The 25,101-nt window shown below is 38.8% G+C and overlaps 1 protein-coding gene across 1 annotated transcript in view; it reads left to right on the forward strand.

Annotated features, from left to right (window-relative positions):
* ALDH1A1 (aldehyde dehydrogenase 1 family member A1) overlaps positions 1–24,253 on the forward strand; it is a 46,930-nt gene extending 22,677 nt beyond the window's left edge. Inside the window, exons 10-13 of the mRNA XM_077249044.1 lie at positions 2,801–2,965; positions 5,547–5,704; positions 19,900–19,974; positions 23,788–24,253. Of these exons, the coding sequence (XP_077105159.1) occupies positions 2,801–2,965; positions 5,547–5,704; positions 19,900–19,974; positions 23,788–23,860 (471 nt within the window). The 3' untranslated portion in view covers positions 23,861–24,253. The remainder of the gene's footprint in view (positions 1–2,800; positions 2,966–5,546; positions 5,705–19,899; positions 19,975–23,787) is intronic.
* The last annotated feature ends 848 nt before the right edge of the window (positions 24,254–25,101 follow it).

Raw genomic sequence — 25,101 nt, forward strand, 5'->3', positions numbered from 1 at the left:
TCCGAGCACATCCGAATACTCGGAGACCACCCAAGCGTGCTCTGGAAAACCCAAGCAACAAGTATACTCGCTCATCACTAGTGTCTACTTAGACTATCATTTTCAACAGAAAAAGGTCTAAAGCCTAAAGTAGCGTGTGAACTGAGCACACATAAGATTTTTAGTTCCCAGATATAAAAGACTTATGTTAAAATGTGAAAACCAATCCGGGTTTTTTGTGTTAATATTTCAATATTTCTGTATAGTATTATGTCACACTATTGACTCAAGTTTCACTTAGAAAGCCAGGATTTTATAGATGTTTTGCAAAATGAAGTGTTAGGAAACAAATATATTAACTTAATACAGTCCTGTTTAGTTCACGGATCGCCAGAGATCCTCATTTTAATAAATGAGTTGAATCTTACTCCAGCACACTTTAGGGCTCGCTCACACAAGCGTATAAATCAGATAAAATGGATTGCACTCAAACCAATGTTACTCAGTGAGGAAGTGCCAATCTGCATATTTCTTCTCAGCTGTATTCGGTGTGAGGAAAAAGAAAAATATAATGGTGCGGTTTCCCTCTGAAATTAGATGGATACAAGAAAAAAATGGATTCCATACGGACCATCAGTAGTGGATTCGATTTTAACGGATACACTGCAATTCTGTAAGATAGGAAACTGTAAATGGTCTTGTAAAAGATTTAGTAAAAATGGATTGTCTATAGATGACAAGTGAGAGAAAATTGTCTCACTTTTCTGAATAAGGCCATGATCACACGTTCAGTATTTGGTCAGTATTTTACCTCAGTATCTGTAAGCCAATCCCAGGAGTGGGTGATAAATACAGAAGGGGTGATGTGTTTCTATTATACTTTCCTCTGACTGTTCCACTCCTGATTTTGCCTTACAAATACTGAGGTAAAATAGTAAAATACTGACCAAATGCTGAGCATTTGAATGTGGCTTGAGACTAAATCTGCTGTAAGAAACACCAGTCTTAATAAATTCTACCATTGTTTTTTCCAGGGCTCCAAATACATCCCTTGTAACGAGCAATGGGACAAACATCACATGTAGCGAGGGTTAGGCCGGGGTCACATGAACGAATAAAAATATCAGTCGCATAATCATCCAGAAAAGTGGGACAATTATTTTCTCACTTGTTTATTTTCTAGCACTTTAGTGATTTCAGAATACAGCTGAAAAAAATACGCAGATCTGCACTGTCTCATTGAATAACATTGATCCGAGTGCAATCCCTTTTTTGGGGGATTTATATGCCAGTGTGGGCGAACCCTCAAAGCTTATGCTTCATCATTATCCTGGGATGGATATCATATAAACTAACCTTCCCTTATAGACTGAAAAAAAGGCATAAAGGGACTTCATTGTTCTTTCATTTATTACTACAGTGATATCAGCTGGGATAGACATACCGTAGTCTTAAAATAGTTTATCGTGATCAAACTACAGTTACTCAGATGCTCATATACTTTTAATACAAGAAACCAGATAGTACTCATCCTCTCCAAGTCTGGCACTGTCTCTCTGCCACTGATCCAGGTTTTTTTATTGGCTGCAGTGGTGATGTCACAACTGTAGTGAATCTCACTGCTGCAGCCAATCACTTATCTCATTGGCTCATGACATTGATTGGCTGAAGCGGTGATAGCGACTGTAGTCCTGATGTCACCGTGGCAGACACTACATACTGGATCAGCGGTAAAGAGCGCTAAACCTGGGGAAGATGAGGACTGTCTTTGTTGAAGTATCCAAGCATTTGTGCACATATATTTCGATTGTCGATAACCCCTTTATCGGTGGAGCTGTGGTCTAAAATTGGTTCAAAATATTAAAGGTGTTAGGGCACCACATGTAAGGATATCCAGTTTGTCAAATCTCAGTGAATGTTTCTTTCTTCTGTAAAGCACATTCAAATTATTATTATTTATTATTATAGCGCCATTTATTCCATGGCGCTTTACATGTGAGGAGGGGTATACATATTAAAAACAGGTACAATAATCTTGAACAATACAAGTCACATCTGGTACAGGAGGAGAGAGGACCCTGCCCGCGATGGCTCACAATCTAGTTTTGAGATTTCTACCCAGAGTTCACTCTAGGAACTCCATATATCAGTATCTTTAGATGTCAACATATAGGTAGCTGTCCTGTATAGCAATATTTAAGCATCATATTTGAAATATTTTATTTCTACAGACTTGTTGACAATGTAACACTAGACATCATATATATTATTTCTCATTTTCTGCTGTCAATTAGTATGTAATAGTGAAGTATTTCATTCTCATTAATTACATTGTGAAGCTACAGTCAGAAAATACACGTCCAGATAAAGTTTGTAAAGAATGTCCTAAACATGACACGTATGATTGAAGAAAGGCACAAGGACTACTAATTTCTCCTAGTGGGTAATTGAACTTATTTCAGTCAAGTGTAAAGCTTTTATAGCTATTCTCATTACCTTGGGTCTAGATTCTGCATAATGGAGTTTGGCTCAAGTTACAAGATAATCAACTAAAAGTGAAAAACAAGAAATGTGAGATTGTGCTGAAAAAGAATTATATATGCTCTGTTAACTCTTGTGCTAAGCTGGCATGAATGTCATCATCGTATAAGTATTGTGTTATTCTGGAGCAAATGTCATGCTCAGGACTCATGAATTTAATACAGTCTATTGACAATTACTTAAATAATTGTGTATGTGATATTATGATCACATGATCAGATTCCACAATGAAACAGGTTTTGTATAGGTAACATCTATTCTTCATACTTTCACATTTTAGGTTGACCAGGAACAATATGATCGAATTCTTTCTCTAATTGAAAGTGGAAAGAAGGAAGGAGCAAAACTGGAATGTGGGGGTGGCACATGGGGCGATAAAGGGTTCTTCATCCAACCTACCGTCTTCTCAGATGTTAAGGATGATATGCGCATTGCCAAAGAAGAGGTATGTTCATCATGTTCATCAGTAAATTAGGTTAATCTGCTTATGCTTTCTACATGTTATTGGAACATCAGGTTAATGTGTTGTTTCTTGACTTCATTTATCACTGCAGAATGATGGTAGCCCTACTAAAATAGTACCATATATATTCGAGTATAAGACGACCCAAGTATAAGCCGAGACCCCTAATTTTGCCACAAAAAAACTGGGAAAATGACTCGAGTATAAGCCTAGGGTGGAAAATGCAGCAGCTACCAGTAAATGTCAAAAATAAAAATAGGTACCAATAAAAGTAAAATTAATTGAGACATCAGTAGGTTAAGTGTTTTTGAATATCCATATTGAATCAGGAGCCCCATATAATGCTCCATTCAGTCCATGATGGGCCCCATATAATGCTCCATACAAAATACGCCACATATAGTGCTCCATACAGTTTATGATGGGCCCCATAAGATGCTCCATATTAAAATATGCCCCATATAATGCTGCACAAATGTTGATTATGGCCCCATAAGATGCTCCATAGAGACATTTGCCCCATATAATGCTGCACAAATGCTCATTATGGCACTATAAGATGCTCCATAGACACATTTGCCCCATATAATGCTGCAAAAATGCTGATTATGGCCCCATAAGATGCTCCATACAGACATTTGCCCCCATACAGTGCTGCACAAATGCTGATTATGGCCCCATAAGATGCTCCATAGAGATATTTGCCCCCATATAATGCTGCACATGGCCCCATGAGATGCTCCATAGAAATATTTGCCCCATATAATGCTGCACATGGCCCTATAAGATGCTCCATAGAGATATTTGCCCCCATATAATGCTGCACATGGCCCCATAAGATGCTCCATAGAAATATTTGCCCCATATAATGCTGCACATGGCCCCATAAGATGCTCCATAGAGATATCCATAGAGATATTTGCCCCATATGCTGTTGCTGCAATAAAAAAAAAAAGTCACATACTCACCTCTCGTCACTCAGGCCCCCGGCACTTGCTATACTCACCTTTCCCATTCCACCGCTGAGCACCGCTGTGTCTTCCGTATCCTCTGCACTGACTGTTCAGGCAGAGGGCGTCGCGCACACTTAGGCTACTTTCACATTTCCGTCTTTTGTCAAGCGTTGCAATGTGTCGTTGAAAAAACGCATCCTGAAAAGTTGCCCGCAGCATGCGTTTTTTTCCCCATAGACTTGTATTACCGATGCATCGCGATGTATGGACACACATTCGATACGTTGTGCACTGGATGCGCCGGTTTTTGGCGGACCATCGTAGCGAAAAAACATTCAAGAGAACATTTTTTCGTACGTCGGGTCCTGCAATTTTAAGTGCACAGGCGCTGCCGGAACTCCACCCCCTCCTCCTGGGACTTTACTATGGGCAGCGGACGCGTTGAAACACTGCGTCCGCTGCCCTCGTTGCACAGAATTTTCACAACGTCCATCGGTACGTCGCGCCGACGCTTAGCGATGGCCGCGTACCGACGGAAATGTGAAATAAACCTAATCGCGTCATCGCGCCCTCTGACCTGAGCGTCACTGCAGAGGATGCGGAACACACAGCGTCGCCAACGGTGGAACGTGGGACAGGTGAATATGCCCCCATTATACTCACCTGCTCCTGACGCGGTCCCTGCAGGTCCCTGGTTCTCCGGGCGCTGACAGTTTCTTTCTGTATTGAGCAGTCACATGGTACCACTCATTACAGTAATGAATATGCGGCTCCACCCCTATGGGAGTGGAGTCGGGTCCATATTCATTACTGTAATGAGCGGTACCATGTGTCCGCTCAAAACAGGAAGAAGCTGTCAGTGCCCGGAGAACCAGAGACCTGCAGGTACCGCGTCAGGAGCAGGTGAGTATAATTAGACAGCCCCCACTCCCCCTCCCCTGCCGACCTCTGGGAATGACTTGAGTATAAGCCGAGAAGGGCAATTTCAGCCTAAAAAAAATGGGCTGAAATTCTCGGCTTATACTCGAGTATATACGATAATTTGAAGTTCTACTGTAGAGGCTCAAAAAGAGCAAAGCAGTAAAAGCCCTGTTCTAGAGGTAGATAATGGTCCTAGCAATGGGACCCACATCTATTGGGTACTTATGGTACATGCTGCTGATAGGCCATAATTGTCAAACATAGGAATACCTATTAACTGGCATATCATTATAGTATTAAAATCTGCAGTATTCTGCTGGGACCTCCATTGAAATGAAGAATGGTCATATTCATATGTTACAGAATAAATAGCCATTACAAAAAATGATTTTTTTTTTGCTAGTAGTTTTATGTAAAGCTAATTTTTACTATATTATTTCTATGTAATCATATCTTCTACGTTTTATTGTATATGAACTGTTGTGAGAAAAACAACATAATGATCCCCAAAGGAAAGTCAACCTGTTTTCCTAGACACCCTAAATGCAAATCTGCATAATTACTATCGTTATGGATGGTCAGAGATACTTATTTTTGGATAGTTTCCTCGTTATCCCAAAAAAGTTTTCTATACTATTCATGCTTTTTGCTTATATATAAATATATAAATCACTATTTTATGTCAATAGATATTTGGGCCTGTAATGCAAATTATGAAGTTCAAAAATATTGATGACGTAATTAAGAGGGCAAACAACACCACATATGGACTGGCTGCTGGAGTTTTCACCAAAGACCTTGACAAAGCGATGACAGTTTCTGCCGCTCTTCAAGCAGGAACTGTCTGGTAAGTAAGATTCTAAATGTTCCTATTATAAATTTGTAGAGTCATGGGCAAAGTGTTGAATATATCGCAATTGCACATGTTTTGGTTTACACATGTTTATTTCCTTTGTGTGTAATGGAACAACGCAAAAAAAAAAGATAAAAAATGCTAATTGGGTGTAATTTCACAGAAAATCCCCAAAATGGGCCAGACAAAGTTGTTGACACTTTTCCAAAATTGTGGGTAAATAGCTTTGTTTCAAGCATCTGATGCTCATTCGAACTCACCTGTGGTAAGTAACAGGTGTGCACAATATGAAAATCATACCTGAAACCAAATTATAAAGGGAAAAGTTGACTTAATCTTAGCAATGTGTGTCTGTGTGTTCCATACTAAGCATAGAGAACTGAAAGAGGAGAAGAGAAATGTCTGAGGACTTGAAAACCAAAATTGTTGAACAAGATCAACAATCTCAAGGTTACAAGTTCATCTCCAGAGATCTTGATGTTCCTTTGGCCATGATGCAGCATAATCAAGAAATTTAAAACCCATGGCACTGTAGCTAATCTCCATGGATGTAGATGACAGAAAAATTGATAAGTTACAACTCAGGGTAGTCCGGATGATATATAAGCATCCCCAATAAAGTTCCAAAGAATTTCAAGCTGTTCTGCAGGCTCAGAGTATATCAGTGTCAGTGCAAAATATCTGTTTACATTTGAATGAAATGAAATGCTATGGCAGGAGACCCAGGAGGACCCCACTGCTGACACAGAGACATAATAAAAAAAAACAGAACTGTATGGAAACAAAGCGCTGGAGAGTTCTTAAGTGGCCAGCAATGAGTCCAGATCTAAATCTCATTGAACGCCTTTGGAGAGATCTTAAAATTGCTGTTGGAAGAAGGCATCTTGCAAATATCAGAGACCTGGAGAAGTTTGCAAAAGAAGAGTGGCCCAAAATTCCAGATGAGAGCTGTAAGAAGCTTGTTCGTGGTTAGAGGAAGCAGTTATTTATTCCAAAGGGTGTGCAAAGAAATATTAAAGTGAGGGTGGCAACAGTTTTGTCCGGTCCTTTTTGAGGATTTTGTGTGAAATGATGTCCAATTTGGGTTTTTTTTCTATTTTTTTTGTGTTGTTGCAATACACACAGAGGAAATAAACATATGTGTAGCAAAATATGTGTAATTACAATAATTTTCTGGGAGAAGTACTTAATTTTCTAGAACAATTTCAAGGGTGCCAACACTTTTGGCCATGGCTGTTTATGACGACAGAATCAATTTTGGAAGTGCGTGTAAGCTGTTAAGATAAAATGCAATCAGAGAGGATCCTTTTGGGTGGCTCTGCTTAACAACATTATCACATCTCCTCTGGGACCAGTTCAACCACGTCTGCTCCTGTCATCAGGTGCCATGATATTCATTCTGCGGCGCAGGTGACTGGGGCGATTTCAGGACCATAAGCCCCTGGTGGCCCATGCTCCGTCCAACCACTAAGACTATTGTAGTTGGGACCTGTAGCGCCTTCTAGTCTGGCAGTATGGAATGTGTGCTGTCCATTTAGCTTAATCAGCTCCCTGCTTTGGCAAAAAGGACAGCACCATACCTAAAGCTCCCATATTGCTGCCGGGAGCTGCCAGATATAGTTTTGGGTGCCTAGTTTACATCCCAAGATGTCAGCTCATGTTGTTCTTGTGATTTTTCCTTTTAAAAACCTATGCCTGTTCCCTGAGATTTTGTACCTTGACTGCCCCGCTTGTTCTGACACACATATCCTATCAGTCTTGCCAGCCTACACCATTGGTCAGTAGCTGACTCCATGGTGTGAACCCACGGGCTACTGTGTAAGATGAGATTCATGTATAGACATGAAAGTTTGAAGGCTAGGGCATCCTCTGATGTTCGGAAACAGAGTGACTTGTGCTACATTTGTTCATGGTAGCCATTTTTATAGCTGTCATTCAACCACTGACAAACCTACATTATAAATATGCTATAAAATAGACATTGGATAAAGATGGCAGTGAGCATTGCCCTGATATTAAAGCATAGGAGTAAAAATAGTAACATGTTGTGAACTTGTGATCCATAAGGCTCTGCTCACACCACTAATAACTAATATACTGTATGCTGTATGTTAATGCTATTACTGGTTTAACAAAGATATTACCAGAACCTTCAATTGGGCTGTATGTCCTTTATATGAAACAAAAATGAAAAATGACAATCATAATAATAACGATAAGAATTCATATAAATTAATAAAACTGTGAATCAGAGTTAGCATAAAGTGCCTTGACTTTAGTAGAGGTTTTTGGATTTTTTTTCAACCCTTTTATGAGATTTAACATGGTTAAGGAAGGGTGGTTAAAATAATCCAAAAACAATAGATTTCCTTCCAAGAAATCATTTCCTACAGGAAATTCCTTAATTCTGTCAGCTCCGCTCATCCGTGAGATGTATTTTAGGTGTGCACGGGGTAGGAAGCTATAGAAGGGCAAGCAGGCTGTAATTTCATTCCAGCCTGGCTTCTAATGTCGTATTTCAGCACCTGCTAAAATCACTCCATAGTCAGTCCATGATATGTCAAGAACGTTGTCAAAGATATGAATTCTGCCAAAAGCAGTGTTAGTTAATCATAAATGCATAAGAAGCCTACCGTAACCTTATTGACTGGGAATGGGTGAGGGAAAAAGGTATCTCTAGTTTGTAGATACTAGGCCAGGCAAGGTCTGAAGCAGGTAATTAGTTCTTGTCCATACAAGCACATGTACAGGTGCCATATCGCTGTGGCTGACTATGCAAATAGCGCGAAAAAGAGCAAGCACAGATAACCAGGGACATGACATGACTGGGTTGGGAAGGGTGAGGCAGCATTAGTAAGGGGAAAAGAAAGCTGATAAAGAAGTCAGCAAGAAGGGCTTGTGAAAATAGCATAGGAGTCTTGTATACAAGGGAATGCTACAAGGAAGACAAGATTTATACCTCACACACATGCATCTCCAGGACCAGCAAGCAGATTGCCCACCTTCCCAATTGCAGTTTTCCTCTGGATATAGGGGGGAGTCTTCGTGGGTTCTTGTGTAGACATTATCATACCATCCAGAAGTTTAGAGATTTTGATAAGAAGTTATTAAATGGAGATTCTATTGCAGGTTTAATCCATCCTTAAAGGGGTTTCCCACTACTTGGAGAAACCTTTTTTAAATGAAGCAGTGTCCGATAGAAAAAAATAAAAACAGCTTATACTCACCTGTCACCTCCTGTTCTGGTGTTATTCTAGCGATGTTACTACCACATTATTATGTCACGTGAGTGCTGCAAATAATCTGTGACTGTTAATGGATTGCAGTTCTCACAGTTTCCCTGGATGTCTGAGTTTTGTCTGAGCAAATCAGTATATAAGCGGTGTAGGGATTTCACTCACTCAGGTGCGATGGCTGACACTCAGGAGGCACGTTCCTTCAAAAGTTCACAGGGTTTATTACTTCATAAACCACATGGCAAAATAACAGCAAACAAATAGCCTTTAGTTCAGGAAAAGAAAAACAAAGTGTCCAGTCCACCAGGCTCAGTCCTGTAGCCTTAACGCACTCAGGAGAGTTTCACCTCCACACATATCTCCTGTGTTAAGCATTAGCCTGTCTTATATAGAGCTAACCACACCCTGTAACCCATCACATGATTAGCCATGTGGTCTGACATCACCACAGGTCCTGAAACACATATACATACATGGTTATGTACAACAAAGAAATACTCCGGGCTACATTACAGCAACAAGGCACTTATGTGGCACATACCTCCCGTCGACTACACACCCTTTAGCCATGCTACAGCAGCTACTGATTGACTCCAAGGCTCTCATGACATAACATAATTCAGGAGGTGAATATAAGCCATTTTTGTTTTCAATCGGGTCTTGTTTCATTTAAAGGGGTGATAAAATAGCACCCGTGATATAATTCAAAGAGCAGCCTAACCTAATCACATGTCAGGACAAGCTGCAGACTGAATAAATGAAGCTCCCAAGACCTGTGTCTCAACGGGTGAAAGAGCTAGATCACACATGCCTCAGTTGGCTGGGAGCAGGTCTTTAATATGTGAAGAAATATATCTTCTCCTTCCTTAGCACAATGGCGGTTATCTCCAACTTCATCCTCTTCAACATTTATATATATTACCGTTCTGCATAGTCAATGTCTGTGAACTGCTAGAAAGCTGTCTGACTGATGGAGGAGGAGGGGTGATCAGCTTCATTACTACATCCAGCTCAGCTTTATCAACGCACCCAGCTCAGCTGCATCAATACACATCTCAGCTACATCAACACACACAACTTTGCATCATAAACACACACAGCACAGATGCAGCTTCAAGACACACATCTCAGTTACATTAATACACAACCCACACGTTCTCCAGTGCAATTAGTTCTACCCTTCTTCCCCAGCTTGCTCAGTCAATCCATCCTCTTGTTCAGTGGGTAGCAGTGCAGCCTTGCAGCGCTGGAGTCCTGGGTACAAATCCCACCAAGGACAACATCTGCAAGAAGTTTCTATGTTCTCCCCGTGTTTGTGTGGGTTTCCTCTGGGTTCTCCGGTTTCCTCCCACATTCCAAAGACATACTGATAGGGAATTTATGTTGTGAGCCCCATCGGGGACAGCGATGATAATGTGTGCAAACTGTAAAGCGCTGCAGAATATGTTGGCACTATGTAAATAAAAGATTATTATTATTATCCTCTCCTGTGCTGCTGCTCCTCCTCTTCCACATTGCAGAGAAGAACTTGGTTTTCTCACATACTCCCATAAAAAATGGAGTGGTAAACAATGTAAAAACTCTTTGCAATTACACCATTGTATTTTGTCTTTTTTCCACTGTTTACCATGCAGTAAAAACCTAAATTCTACAAGTTCATTTTATGTCACTATATTGCAACAACGATAACTTTTTTATATTTCACCGTAGCTGTATAAGGCTACGCTCACATTTGCGTTGTGCGGCGCAGCGACGGCAACACAATGCACAACGCATGCAAAACGCATGCACAACGCAGCGTTTTGTGATGCATGGGTTCATTTTTTGCATGATTTTTGGCGCAGAAAAAACTGCATTGTGCAGCGTCCTTTGCACCCTGACAGTTGCGCCAAAATGACGCATGCATCACAAAACGCAAGACAACGCATGTCCATGCGCCCCCCATGTTAAATATAGGGGCGCATGACGCATGCGTCGCTGCGGCTGCGCCCGACGCTGCGCCGCACAACGCTAATGTGAACGTAGCCTAAGAGCTTGTTTTCTGCAATATGAGTTGTAACTTTTATTGATACTATTTTAAGGTACATATAGTAGAATGTGTGGATTCATTTTTATACATTTTTTTTTCAGGGGTTGCAAAAAAAATAACCAGCAACTCTTACGTTACAATAAAAAATCACAGAATAATTATATTCTTAGGGTTGCTGCAAATATTATTTTGTATGGTAAACTATTTTTAAAAAGTAAAATAATTGTTATTGGATAAAAAGTTATTTTTTATTAAACTTTTATCTATTTATTTTGACTCTTTTTGTGTCCTTAATGACTTGAAGCATTTAATATGCACCGTTCTGTTCAATATTGAAATTACTACACTAAGAAGGAAAAGTCATGGAATTATAAAAATCACAGGATGGCTAGACATATTAATAAAATGCTAATGATTACAAAATAGAAACTACATTTTCAAAACATCTCGATTTTTTTCAGTATCAGTTATCAGCACCAAGGGCAGAAATACACGTATCGACACAACTTTAATGTGATATCATCAATGAGATTATTAATAAATGTCTGAGGAATATTCTGACACGATGAATGCACTTAGACATGCAAATCTTCAAGATTCGCTGGTGGCAGCTTGTTTGCAAATGTCGACTAATGAAGTTCAAGATGTGGTCAATAGGCGACCAGTCTAGAGACTCTGCAGGCCCAGCACGTGTAGACCACCTTGGCTGCTCACAGTAGCACGAGCAACATCTGGCCTGGCTTTGTTGTTTTAAAATATAGCTCTTGGGTATCTTTCATTCATCCCTGTGAAGACATCTTCATGGTGTTGCCCACGTGGCCAGTCCTATCCCCAGTTATTATTTCATCCAAGATAATAGCAGTATCCATTAAAGTAGATAAACTTCTATTTCAGCCTCCATTGATGTCTTGCTCTGCACTATGATAGCTTTTGAGAGCGATGCAGTGAGGTCAATGAAACACACCTGTAGCTGGACATCTGGCTTGTAGTCTAATGTTGTGCTAATGCCTTCTGATGATTTATGTAGACACTATTTTATGCCTTAGGTTGATATGTGACATATAATTTCACTTGTAACACAGAATGGATCACTATTCACCATTTTTTTAATCTGACAAGACCACATTGGCAATGCCATGAAGAGGCCTTCACGAGAGAATTTCAAACTCCTCCTACTCCAGGTATTTTAGAGTGGAGTAGCATAATATACAGTGCAAAGGTACTTTGATTTGATCTTGGAACCTACAGGAACCATTTTTAAACATGACAACAAAAGGCTGCATGCTGCTAGTGAGCAGACTACTGGATGCGTTACAAAAATATGCTGCCATGGCTTGCAGCATCCCCAGACTTGTCTTCTATTGAGCACATCTGAAATATCATTGGTTGATAATTGCAAATTGAGCTGTCAGCAGTGGATCCTGACTTCTTACATGCCCAAGTGCTTTCAGCGTCGGTGGCAGAACATTCCTCAGACATTAATAACCTTATTGATTGCATGTCACGGTGTGTGAGTGTGTGTATTTCTGCACATGGAGCTCATACTTGATAATGAGTAAATCGAGACATTTTGAAAATGTTGTTTTCATTTTTTCATCACTTATATATTATCAATATGTGATTTCTGTGATTTCCATAATTCCATGACTGCAATTTTAATGCTGAAGAGTATAATATTATAAAATATTGCTTCATAAATAAATCTATAGTGCTTTATAGTATTTTAGCATCTTTTATTTTGTTTATAACAGACCATGGTAACTTAACATGAACCTGAGTTCTCAGTCAGTTGCCCAAGAGAGAGTGAGTTCCTATTCATGCTATGGTTGCTATTGATCACAGCATCTAAACAATTAAACTCAAACACTGCCAGGCTCATTCAGTAATTGAATGGGCACAGTTTCTACTTATACAGTGACTTGCGAAAGTATTCGGATCCCTGGAAATTTTCAACCTTTTCCCACATATCATGCTTCAAACATAAAGATACCAAATGTAAATTTTTGGTGAAGAATCAACAAGTGGAACACAATTGTGAGGTTGAATGAAATTTATTGGTTATTTTACATTTTTTTGGAAATTCAAAATGTGAAGTGCGGCGTTCAATATTATTCGGCCCCTTAACTTTCAGTGCAGCAAACTCACTCCAGAAGTTCATTGTGGATCTCTGAATGATTCAGTGCTGTCCTAACTGCCTAATGATGATAAATATAATCGACCTGTGTGTAATCAAGTCTCTGTATAAATGCACCAGCTCTGTGATAGTCTCAGGGTTCTGTTTGAAGCACAGAGAGCATCATGAAGACCAAAGAACACAACAGGCAGGTCCGTGATACTGTTGTGGAGAAGTTTAAAGCCGGATTTGGATAAAAAATTATTTACAAAACTTTAAACATCCCAAGGAGCACTGTGCAAGCGATCATATTGAAATGGAAGGAGTATCATACCACTGGAAATCTACCAAGACCCGGCCGTCCCTCTAAACTATCATATCAAATAAGGAGAAGACTGATCAGAGATGCAGCCAAGAGGCCCATGATCACTCTGGATGAACTGCAGGGATCTATAGCTGAGGTGGGACAGTCTGTCCATAGCACAACAATCAGTCGTACACTGCACAAATCTGGCCGTTATGGAAGAGTGGCAAGAAAAAAGCCATTTCTCAAAGATATCCATAAAAAGTGTTGTTTAAAGTTTGCACCAAGCCACTTGGGAGACACACCAAACATGTGGAAGAAGGTGCTCTGGTCAGATGAAACCAATATCTAACTTTTTGGCAACAATGCCAAATGATATGTTTGGCATAAAGGCAAGATAGCTAATCACCCTGGACACACCATCCCCACTGTCAAACATGGAGGTGGCAGCACATGGTTTGGGCCTGCTTTTCTTCAGCAGAGACAGGGAAGATGGTTAAAATTGATGGGAAGATGGATGAAGTCAAATACAGGACCATTCTTGAAGAAAACCTGTTGGAGTCTGCAAGAGACTGCCTGAGACCTGGGACGGAGATTTGTCTTCCAACAAGACAATGATCCCAAACATAAAGCAAAATCTACAATGGAATGGTTCATAAACAAACGTATCCAGGTGTTAGAATGGCCAAGTCAAAGTCCAGACCTCAATCCAATCGAGAATCTGTGGAAAGAGCTGAAAACTGCTGTTCACAAACGATCTCCATCAAACCTCACTGAGCTCGATCTGTTTGCCAAGGAAGAATGGGAAAGAAATTCAGTCTCTCGATGTACAAAACTGATAGAGACATACCCCAAGTGACTTGCAGCTGTAATGGCAGCAAAAGGTGGCGCAACATTAAGTTAAAGGGGCTGAATAATATTGCACGCCCCATTTTTCAGTTTTTGAATTTCCCAAAAAATTTTAAATAACCAATAAATTTCGTTCAACTTCACAATTGTGTTCCACTTTTTGTTGATTCTTCACCAAAAATGTACATTTGGCATCTTTATGTTTGAAGCATGATATGTGGGAAAAGGTTGTGGGAGCCGAATACTTTCGCAAGGTACTGTATATATAGTATGATTCCTTAACCGTATATGTAAAACAGTTTACACTAAGTCGTTAATACCTCAAAATATACCTTGGCTTATTTCAATTATGTATCTACTTCTATAGAATTGAACTGTTATTTACAAAAGGGCACAAATAATTTGCTAATAAAAAATGCAAGGTTAATTATTAATAGCACTGTAATATGTTGAAGTATAAAGAAATATGATGAAGTGTAATTGGTTTCCCTATGTGCTAATGGACAACTACTGTACAAATGAACTTTTTTGGGGAGGAACCGTTTCAAACTAATTAATTTGGTTTTTTCACTTTCTTGCCTGTTTTAGGAAATACTTGAATTTCCTAACAATTCTAGAGCATCTTTTTTCACAACTATGTACTTTGCTGTTCTTCTGTTATTTCACCTAGAAATGTGTTGTTTTTTACATGATATGGTACTATTAACCTTGATTGGACAGTGTTAAGGCACATTCAGACATCCGTGCAAATCAGATCAGTCCAAGATTGGACCGCAATGTATGGACTGGCTGTGGCTCTCCTGACCAAAGCGTGACACTTTATGTATTTCTATGAATCTGTCATGCTTGGGTTGGGAGACCCGTGGCCAGTCCATACATTGCTGTCCAATCTCGGACCAATTTTCATGGATGTCTGAATGCACCTTTAGGGTATGTGCACACGATGCAGATTTAGTGCAGAATTGGTGCAGAACTGCAGCAGATTTTTCTGCTGCAGAAACACTGCAGAACTGCACTGTGATTTACAGTACAATGTAAATCAATGTGAAAAAAGAAAAGCTGTGCACATGGTGCAGAAAAATCTGGCAGAAACGCTGCAGATTTCAAAGAAGTGCATGTCACTTCTTTTGTGTGTTTCTGCAGCGTTTCTGCACCTCTCCATTAATAGAAATTTGCAGTGGTAAAATCTGCACAAAAACTGCACAAAAAACACATAAAAACGCACAAAAACGCACTAAAAACGCATAAAAAACGCACCTGCAGATTCTGCCAGGAGATGCAGATTTAGTGCAGAAAATTCTGCACCACATTTCCTACGTGTGCACATAGCCTTAGACTTTGTTTGGACACACCCCAGTGATAACACTCAGTTGTCAACTTATTCCTAAATTTCCAGGAAAAGTATAGTAATGACACAACATAAAGTGTCAAGAAAAGATGTTCCAGAATTGCTACATTATGGAGAACTCTATTATTTCCATAACAAGACATGTTGTAGGTATCTATTTTATGATGATTTGTATCTACAGTCATTATAATGTATAGGCATGCATTTGATAGCTTCCTACATTTTGAAGTTATACCTAAAAAACATTGGTTTGGTATATACTAATTTTTTTGTAGTTTTAGTTGACATTATGAGGTGGGAAACCTTATTGAATCTGTATAGCTTGTTTAATTAATTTGAAGCAGCCAAGAAATGTGAACTTTGATATTAACTTTAGGGCTAAACGGCAACTTGTAGTGCACAACCCCAAGTATCTGACGAGGCCAACTATGCTGCGGACTGATTATGTTAGAGCTATGATTCAGCTGTAAAATAAAGCAAACAGTCAAATTGCAAGCATGTCACATGCGTGTAACAGTCCAATTTGTCTTACACTGAAGTCCTTGGAGCTAAATCATGTGTCATAGTGGCATTAGGTTGTGGGTGACAAGGTCTCCTGGGACAATCAGACTTAAGCAATTCCGCAAAAGTTGCTGTGTAGCCTTAGCCTAAAGCCACTAATATGTTTTTTTTTGTAAAAACATCATCTTTCATTAACATAAAATCATTATAACATATCATGATATAAACCCAAGGATGAAATAAGTTGCAAAATGAAAATTGAGCTGCACTCTTCATGCAAGCTAGGCCAGTTTTACACTCTTCTTCACAGAAGTTAGGCTATCTTCTCACGTCTGCTTTTTGTAATTTCTTGACTGCACTAACAGTCTCATATATGCTGTTAATGAGCATCAAGGGACCCACGTACAGCCCAGAAAATTTGAGCCCATATTAGTGAAGGTGTGTAGCTGGCCTAACAGTTACTCCAAGTTGAGTCAGAAGAGTTAATACAATTGCAGTCATTACTTTTATTTGGCTGCTATTGAAATCTGGGAACTTGCATGAACCTGAATTGTTTGCTTGATGGTGATGTTAGAAGGTCACATATTTTCCCAGAGTCATAAGAGTTGATTAAAGCTGCCAACAGATAGCTCTGTGGTTAAACATTGATATCACTAGGTCTCGCTGTAATTTTCAACCGTCATTCAAATACAGTGATAGCAGTCAATTATAGCCTTCTAATATAAAACCTACCTTATACTATCCCCTAGTGTCATTCATCAGCTCACTGCTGGTCTTCCTACACCCATATTATTACATGGTGGAGAATTCCTAAATGTCCTGGCTGTCCTCTGAGTCAAGAATTTTGTATTAAGCTGACTTTTACTCCCAATTATGAAGCAAACTTACACTCTCGACCTCAAGAAATGCTATTGATGTTAATAGACACTAGTTTAATTTTGATTTTATCTAAATATTGCACGTTATATATTCTGCGCTGATTAATTTGCTAATATGTCCATACATTGTCAGATTGCTTATGTTCTGATGCTAAGCTGCAAATCCTACTTAAATATGGAGTTAAAGAGTACTGACACTTTTGGAATCATTTGAAGTCACCATTTCAAAATTGGCCAGTTTTGCTCTTATTTTATTCCTGCTGCTCCCCTGACTTTTCTTTTTCAAATCTACCATATGGTTTTAGAGATGTGGGCCCCTATATTTAGTGCTAGTTTTTTCTCTTTCTAAAGGGGTCTTTAATTACTGGGTAATCATGCAGAGCAGCCTAAAGACATGTCCCCAGAGATTCCGCTGAGCAACACCCTCTTGTTAAAGACCAGAAAAATGGCACTAAATAAAAACACCTATATGTTTGGAACCATATGGCAGATTAAAAAAATGGATTACTCGGGAGCAGCAGGAACAAAACATGAGCAAAAAATTGCCACTTTTTAAAAAATTTAGACTTAACTTCAGACTTCACTTTTACAGCCCCTGTAAATCTGTCATTGGCAGGGCTGTAACTTTTATATTTTTTCTTCTTAATGATCTTCTAAGCACATAGGTCATAAATGAGCGTAGAATAGCCTTTGGGAGAGCAGAGATATAGGTTTTAGTCCTTGACTTCAGATAAGCTCATGAACAGATCTCACTTTGAGCTCATTCTTTAAACTGCTATATACTGAGATACATAGAGGTTGTATAAGTCAAAAGGACCAAGAAATTTAATCAAACCAGGGAAAATGTGGAACCCCTTATCAAGTTTTATGAAGAAATTACATAGCGCAGAGTTTTGAACCTAAAACAACATGATGTTATAGGTTAGACATTTACTATAAACCTCATCAAACAACGTCTAGTCATCTCAACTATTGAGTTATACCCCCACAGGCCCCAAAGACCATTCCTCTGGATAGGTCATTTGCAACCAGTGTTTGGTAAGTCTTTTACCTCAATATTTGTAAGCCAAAACTAAAACTAGGAGTGGGTGATAAATACAGAAGTGGTGACGTGTTTCTATTATACTTTTTTGATTGTTCTACTCCTAATTTTGGCTTGCAAATACTGTTGTAAAATACTGACCAAATACTGTACATGTGAACGTGACCTTAGAGAAAGGATTATGTACCAGCCTGTATTTTCCTTTTTCTGAATATACTCTTTGATGTCAAGTCCAATTCCTTATCAAACAAGGAATACAAATTCAGAAAGGAAATGTTATTAAAATTTCTGTTCTTATAAGTGAGATTCTCGTTAATGTAGAACACATAAAAATTATTAATTAAATGTATAATGAGATGTTTTCGCCCTTTGACATTTCATGGCTTTCATATGATACAGTATGGCAGAACTTTAGAGAAGAAGATGATTAAGGATGGTTTTGAAGGTTGGCCATATCAGATATCTCAAACATGGCTAACCTATTCCTAGATAATTTAACAAATTGATTAAATAAAAATCTGAAGTATATGGTATTATGTTCATTCACAATGTTTGTAATGTAGCTCATTTGTATTGACAAGGGTTTAAATGACCCAACCTGGGAATGAATGATGCTACTCCATGCTAACAATTGGCCCTTAAACACTAATCCTGGACACGATGTCGGTAAAAATAACCCATAGACAAGTAGGCATGTTTCTATAGGGATGTGTATGTATTATGTATACTTAGCCCCTTTTTGCCCACCATTCAGCCATTTTACTAAAGACTATCTTTAACTGGCTTTTGAATGAACTTTTTTGGGAATGATTTGAACACAGAAGTTGACTGTGTTAGAACTAAAAAAAAATAAGGTAATGTTACCAAGAGGACAATATGCTGATTGTCCTTCTGTACTTCTATGAGAAAAAACATTTCTTTGTAGGGTGCCCAGAAAAAAAATCAGTGTGTGCCCATCCTATTTTTCTGTACAAAAGTGTTTTTTTTGTGAGCATAGGGTCATAACTTTAATGGATCTGGCCTGTTGCTGAAAAAGTTGAAATGGATTTATGTAGTAGAAAACCTTTTTTATGCCTGTGCGAAAACATGGGCTAGTCACTTCTGAAAATTGCAGGGGAGCTACTTGCTTTCAGTTACAGGGGCACGCATGTAGAGATTACTCTACTGTGAACAGCGGCTATAATCATTCCCCAACAATTGGAGATTAGCATACTTGCTATAGAAATTATATTCACAGAAAAAAAGGTTTCAGTAGGAGTAGTAGAAAATTGAGGACTCACCAACAGAACCCCAGCTTATGCATATATTAAAATATAACTTTTAATTTATGTATTAAAATTAAAATTAAAGTGAAATAACACCTACCACCACCTATTGATTTTACTCATTTAGATAGAGCCATTAATTCCACAGCACTTTACATATATTATTGGCACTGTCCCCATTGGGACTCACACTCTAAATTCCCTATCAGTATGTCTTTGGAATGTGGGAGGAAACCAGAGAACCAGGAGGAAACCCATGCAAACACGGGGAGAACATACAAACGCTTAACTCAGACACTTATAAAGGATACCAAGGGAGGTGCCTGTCCCTAGAGTAGTATGAGATTACCCTACCTACTAGCGGAGGTTGGCACTCTAAATCCTGTGCAGTGGTGCCCCCGTTCGTTGACGGCTCACCCTGCCAGCCCTATCGGCCCTGGTTGGAGCAGGGGTGCTTTCTCTGCAACATATCTGGGCAGAGTGGGATGTTAACGTAAAAGTCAAATTTATTGAAGTAATTCCATTAAAAAATTATGAAAAAATTATGCAAAAAAATGGATGCATATGAACCTTAAGATGATATTGAATAGAGATATGCTAAATATTTATGCTTCTATTTTACAGGATAAATTGCTATAGTGCTATGTCCCCTCAGAGCCCATTTGGAGGGTTTAAGATGTCCGGAAATGGCCGTGAAATGTAAGTTTTTAATTTATGGTTTATAAAAAAAAAACGGAGTAAATTGTGTTAGCTATCATTCTGACCTCTACTGAAAGATACGTAGGAATTTATATTAGTCCACAACAAGCACTATAATCGCAAATCCAAAAGCCACTTGATCTCATAATGGTTTTAGAAATTCAATGCTTCAGTTGTAGACTATCATTTACTTAAAAAGTTTCTAAACTGTAACTCCTTCACTACCCGGCGATTTTCCATTTTTTTCTTCCCTTTTTCTAAGAGCCATACTTTGTTTATTTTTCTTGGCATATGGCCATATGAGGGCTTGTTTTTTGTGGGATGAGTTGCACTTTTGAACAACATCGTTCATTTTACCATATTGTGTACTAAAAAACAGTAACAAAATTCCAAGTGCATTGAAATTGCAAAAACAAGTGCAATTTCACATTTCTTTTTTGGGTTTTTTATTTATCCTGTTCACTATATGGTAAAACTGACCTGGCAATATGATTCTCCAGGTCATTACGAGTACGCAGATTCCAAACATGTATAGTTTTTTATTTAGGTGGTGAAAATTTCTTGGAAAATTTGTACAAAAAAATGTTTGTGTCTACATTTTCTGAGATATACTAAGCTATGGTGTGAAGTAATCACCACCATTAATATATCCTCAGGATAAGAATATAAACTAGCTAGGAGGATTGCCCTATATATAAAACTTAACTTTTAATAAATAACACATAAAATAGACAACTCAGCTGACGCCAACCAAAAAAGTGCTCATGTGAAACAGTGCTCAAACAATAAAAATTGGTTAGATCTCACCAATAGTAGTAGAGTGGAATGTAAGGATTGCCACCATTAACACAAACAGCAGGATGGGTACCTAGCCACTGCGGGTTTCCCGTTTTCTAAAAGGATTTCTTAAAAAGGACTGTTTATCTTATCTTGATTGGACTACTGGCCAGGTTTTACTGGCACTTCTGCTCCCCTGATGAGTGTCCGCTATTGGATATGAAATGAGTTGGGAGAATTGGGTATGGTCCATGGTCTAGTGGAGTCCATAGTTAGGGATCACTTGGGGCCGGTCCTTGTGAGGACAGGAGCTTGAACGGGTTTTACAGGGAAGGCAGCAAATACCCCACACCCAGCCCCTTTCCCTACATATGGACGATGGACCTCCGGTTAAGGACACTGGGAGGTCTTTGTTGGTGACCATACGTCTACCAACTTTGGAGAGGCATTCCGCTCTACTACTATTGGTGAGATCTAACCAATTTTTATCGTTTGAGCACTGTTTCACATGAGCACTTTTTTGGTTTGCGTCAGCTGAGTTGTCTATTTTATGTGTTATTTATTAAAAGTTAAGTTTTATATATAGGGCTATCCTCCTAGCTAGTTTATATACTACATTTTCTGAGACCCATAGCTTTTTCATTTTGCAGGATATGGGGCTGGGGGAGGGCTTATTTTTTGCGCCATGAGCTGTTGTTTTTAATGATACTTTTTTGGGTAGATACATTGCTTTGATCCCATTTTATTGCAATATTGCGGCGGCCAAAAAAAAGTAATTCGGGTGTTTTGATTTTTGTTCTCGTTACACCTTTACCTGATTAATTTATACTGTTTTGATCGATCAGCCATATCTGAAATCAGAAATAATAAATATGTTACATTTATTTTTATTGGGTAAAAGGGGAGTGATTTTAACGTTTGTGGGGGGTTCATATTTTTAATAAAACTTTTTTTCATTTTACTGTCTTTAATAGTCCTGCAAGGAGATTTGAAGATGCAATCGTCTGATCGCTTGTGCTATACATTGCAGTACTGCTATGTATAGCAGAAATCACAATTTACTATGAACCCCGGCCACGGGTCGGCGTTCAGAGGAGGGTCGTAATGACAGGCAAAGGGTCATCAGCATCTATTATGACAACCCCCTGTTCATTGCGATCATGTGACAGGGGCACAGGCCGGCGGGCTGAATGACACGCTTCCAGCCGACATGTGTTAAATCTCACTGTCAGTGACCCGCGGCTGTTGGAGGCACTTAATGGCTGATTAAATCAGCCATCAAGTGCATGAAGAAATGTGGACTCGGCGTGCAAGCCTTCATTAAGGCTATGTGCACACGGTGCGGAATGGTGTGTGGATTTTTCCGCACTGTTTTTGGTAAATCCGCAGATAAACCGCACTGCGGATTTACGACGGAATTACCGCGGATTTACCACAGTTTTTCCGCGTTTTTTTTTGCGGATTCCACCTGCGGTTTTACACCTGCAGATTCTTATTGAGGAGCAGGTGTAAACCGCTGCGGAATGCGCACAAAGAATTGACATGCTGCGGAAAATAAACCTTTGCGTTTCCACGCGTTTCTTTCTGCAGCATGTGCACTGCGGATTTTGATTTCCATAGGATTACATGGTACTGTATGTCAAATCCGCTGCGGATCTGCAGCAAAATCCGCAGTGTGTGCACATAAACCTCAAGGCGGGGATACTACCTTTGACATACATACTTCACTGGTAGTGAAGGGGTTAACAGTATAGCCATTTCTGCATAGTTTGCATGTAAAGATAATCTACAAAAATACATTACATTGCCTTTATTAGGGTATCTGCACTCGTTAAGTATTTGGTGTAGACATTTCTGCATCATTTTTGCATTTCTTGACAAAATAACCCCGGTTTTTTTGCATGAATTTTTGGTGCAGATTTTTCCTCGCCCATTAGTATGGGTGAAATCTGCAGCAAAAACGCTGAAATAATTGACGTACAGCAGATTTAAATCTGCACCAAATCTGCAAGGAAAAATAAGCAACGTGTGCATGAGACTTCAGAATATACATTCACTTTGCTGAAATCAGGAAACCCTTCAGGTTTTGTGACAAATCTGCGCAATGTGTGCACAGGCCCTAGTCCGCAACTGATTTCACTATTCTAATGATGTCAGCAGACAGACACATCCTTAGCAGCTCAGATGAAATTCCATGAAAAGGTGGAAAAATTCATTTTTCCTAGTCAGTGACAATAGGAGAATTCTATATTCTATTCATTTTTAATATTACATATTTTTTAAGATGTATTCATACATTTTTCTCTAATGAAAAATGTGCAGCAAAAAATACATAGAAGAAATATTATTACAAAGTGACAACTACACAGGCTGGTGATTGTTAAGATCTGTTCTTTCCCAATTTGTAATGATAATTGACCAATAGCTATGAAGAATGTCATATATTAAATTATCACGCATCATTGACATTGATTGAGTCTGCTGCCATAAAAATTACTGCTAAAGGGTTGTCCATTTTCAGGCCAAGTTGACCCATATCTGGTAATGCTGTAAAATAATACAATAAGCATTACATGCATGATGAAGCCCCTGTTACTCTAGCACCTTATTTCCACTAATCATTCTTTCCAATCCTTATGTACAAGGCTGCAACTAACAACCCCGACGTTTCTGCTTTCCTTTTGGTTCCTGCCAGAACCAGACTACAGTGAAACACCTTGCCCAGCGGGATTGAGCTTTCTCCTCATTAGAAGCAAAGATTTTTCTGATAAAACCATATTTCTTTATGAAGGGGAAAATTTGAACATTTTAATAATCCTATACAAATATTCCCCTTCACTTATCTATTTACTAGAATCAAACATCCAGGAGTTTGGGGGGTTTTTAGTCTAAAAAAAGAAAGAAAAGTATTCCGGAACGACTTATACATCTTGTCTCTTTTCACTTTGTATTCTCTTCTATCTTTGATTCTAAAAACTTCCACATAAACTATCCTACATGATACCAGCCATTTAATTGTGAATATTTTTCTTCTAGGGGAGAATATGGTCTTCATCATTACACTGAAGTGAAAACAATTACCATGAAGATCCCACAGAAGAACTCTTAAAGATGTGAAGCACCATGCCACCCAACAGATGTAAAAACATCATTAATGTGTTCTGGTAAAAAAGCATCTTAAATGGCAGACCTTTCTGGTGCATTTAAATAAGAAAAATCTACAGTCTAATGACCCGCTTACATGATGATCACTAGTTGTCTTTTGTAGGTTACTTTTACCTAGAAATTAATGTGCTGTTCTATGTTAAAATGATGTATGAATCAACATGGCATAATGCTATAATGAGTCTTGTAGGTCTTGGAAAATGATGTAATTTCCAGTAGATATTAGCAAAAGATAGTACTATTTCCCACGAAAATATAATGCTTTGCTCTATGTATCTGACAACTCATCTGCATTCTGAACAACAATAAAATGCTTTTGTTTTTGGATTAATTTTAATAGATTTGTTTCATTTTTAATAACTTTTGCCTTTTTCTTTTTTTTTATTTGCAGTGTGAACACATTATGGGGAGTATTTTATAAAAGAAAGATTTAAAAAAAGGGGTTGCCCAGGTTATGTGACTTTATGAGATTGCAAACCTGTGAATGCTCACATTGTGCATAGCTTGCATTATCATTGTTCTCCTGTTTTGGGCAGTCATGTGACCGCAAGTATGCGCTATGCATAGTTCTACCCACTTTCCATCCAATTGGATGTGCTCAGCCTTGCTCAATTCACTTGAGAGATGCCTCCAACATCTATTCGGATTTGGCCATTAGTATGCATATCACATACTTGCGGTCACATGAGTGCCCGGGACCGGAGAATTCTGCGAGCGCAAGCTATGCATAATGTGAGCATTCATAACGGTGCAATCACATAGCGTAACTCTTAATTGGACAAATTATGTAACCATATTATTTCAGAATGTGCTCTGTCATTTCAGTTTAGACTTATATACAGGTATAGTATAGATGTAAGATAGTGCAGTAATTATGGCTCGTCGTCATGTCACATGCAACACAGCTCTGTTATGAAGTTTAAAATTTGTCAACTCAAAGAAGGCAACCACAATTAGGCTTTGGCACTGGCAACTCTGTTTAGCAGAGTTTAATGGGTTCCCTGCTTTTTATACTTATAACGTGCATGCGGAATGCCCCTTCAGCGTCCTTTGTCTGTTTGCGATGTGTCTGACATGGAAGTGCTGTGGATGTTCAGGTTTGCTGGGTTCATGTGGACTTTTTAAAAAGGCCGACTAAGGACTCGAACTTGACCCCGGATTCCGAACCCCATTCAAGTCAATGAG

The sequence above is a fragment of the Ranitomeya variabilis genome, chromosome 1 (assembly GCF_051348905.1).
Source record: "Ranitomeya variabilis isolate aRanVar5 chromosome 1, aRanVar5.hap1, whole genome shotgun sequence".
Lineage (NCBI taxonomy): Eukaryota > Metazoa > Chordata > Amphibia > Anura > Dendrobatidae > Ranitomeya > Ranitomeya variabilis.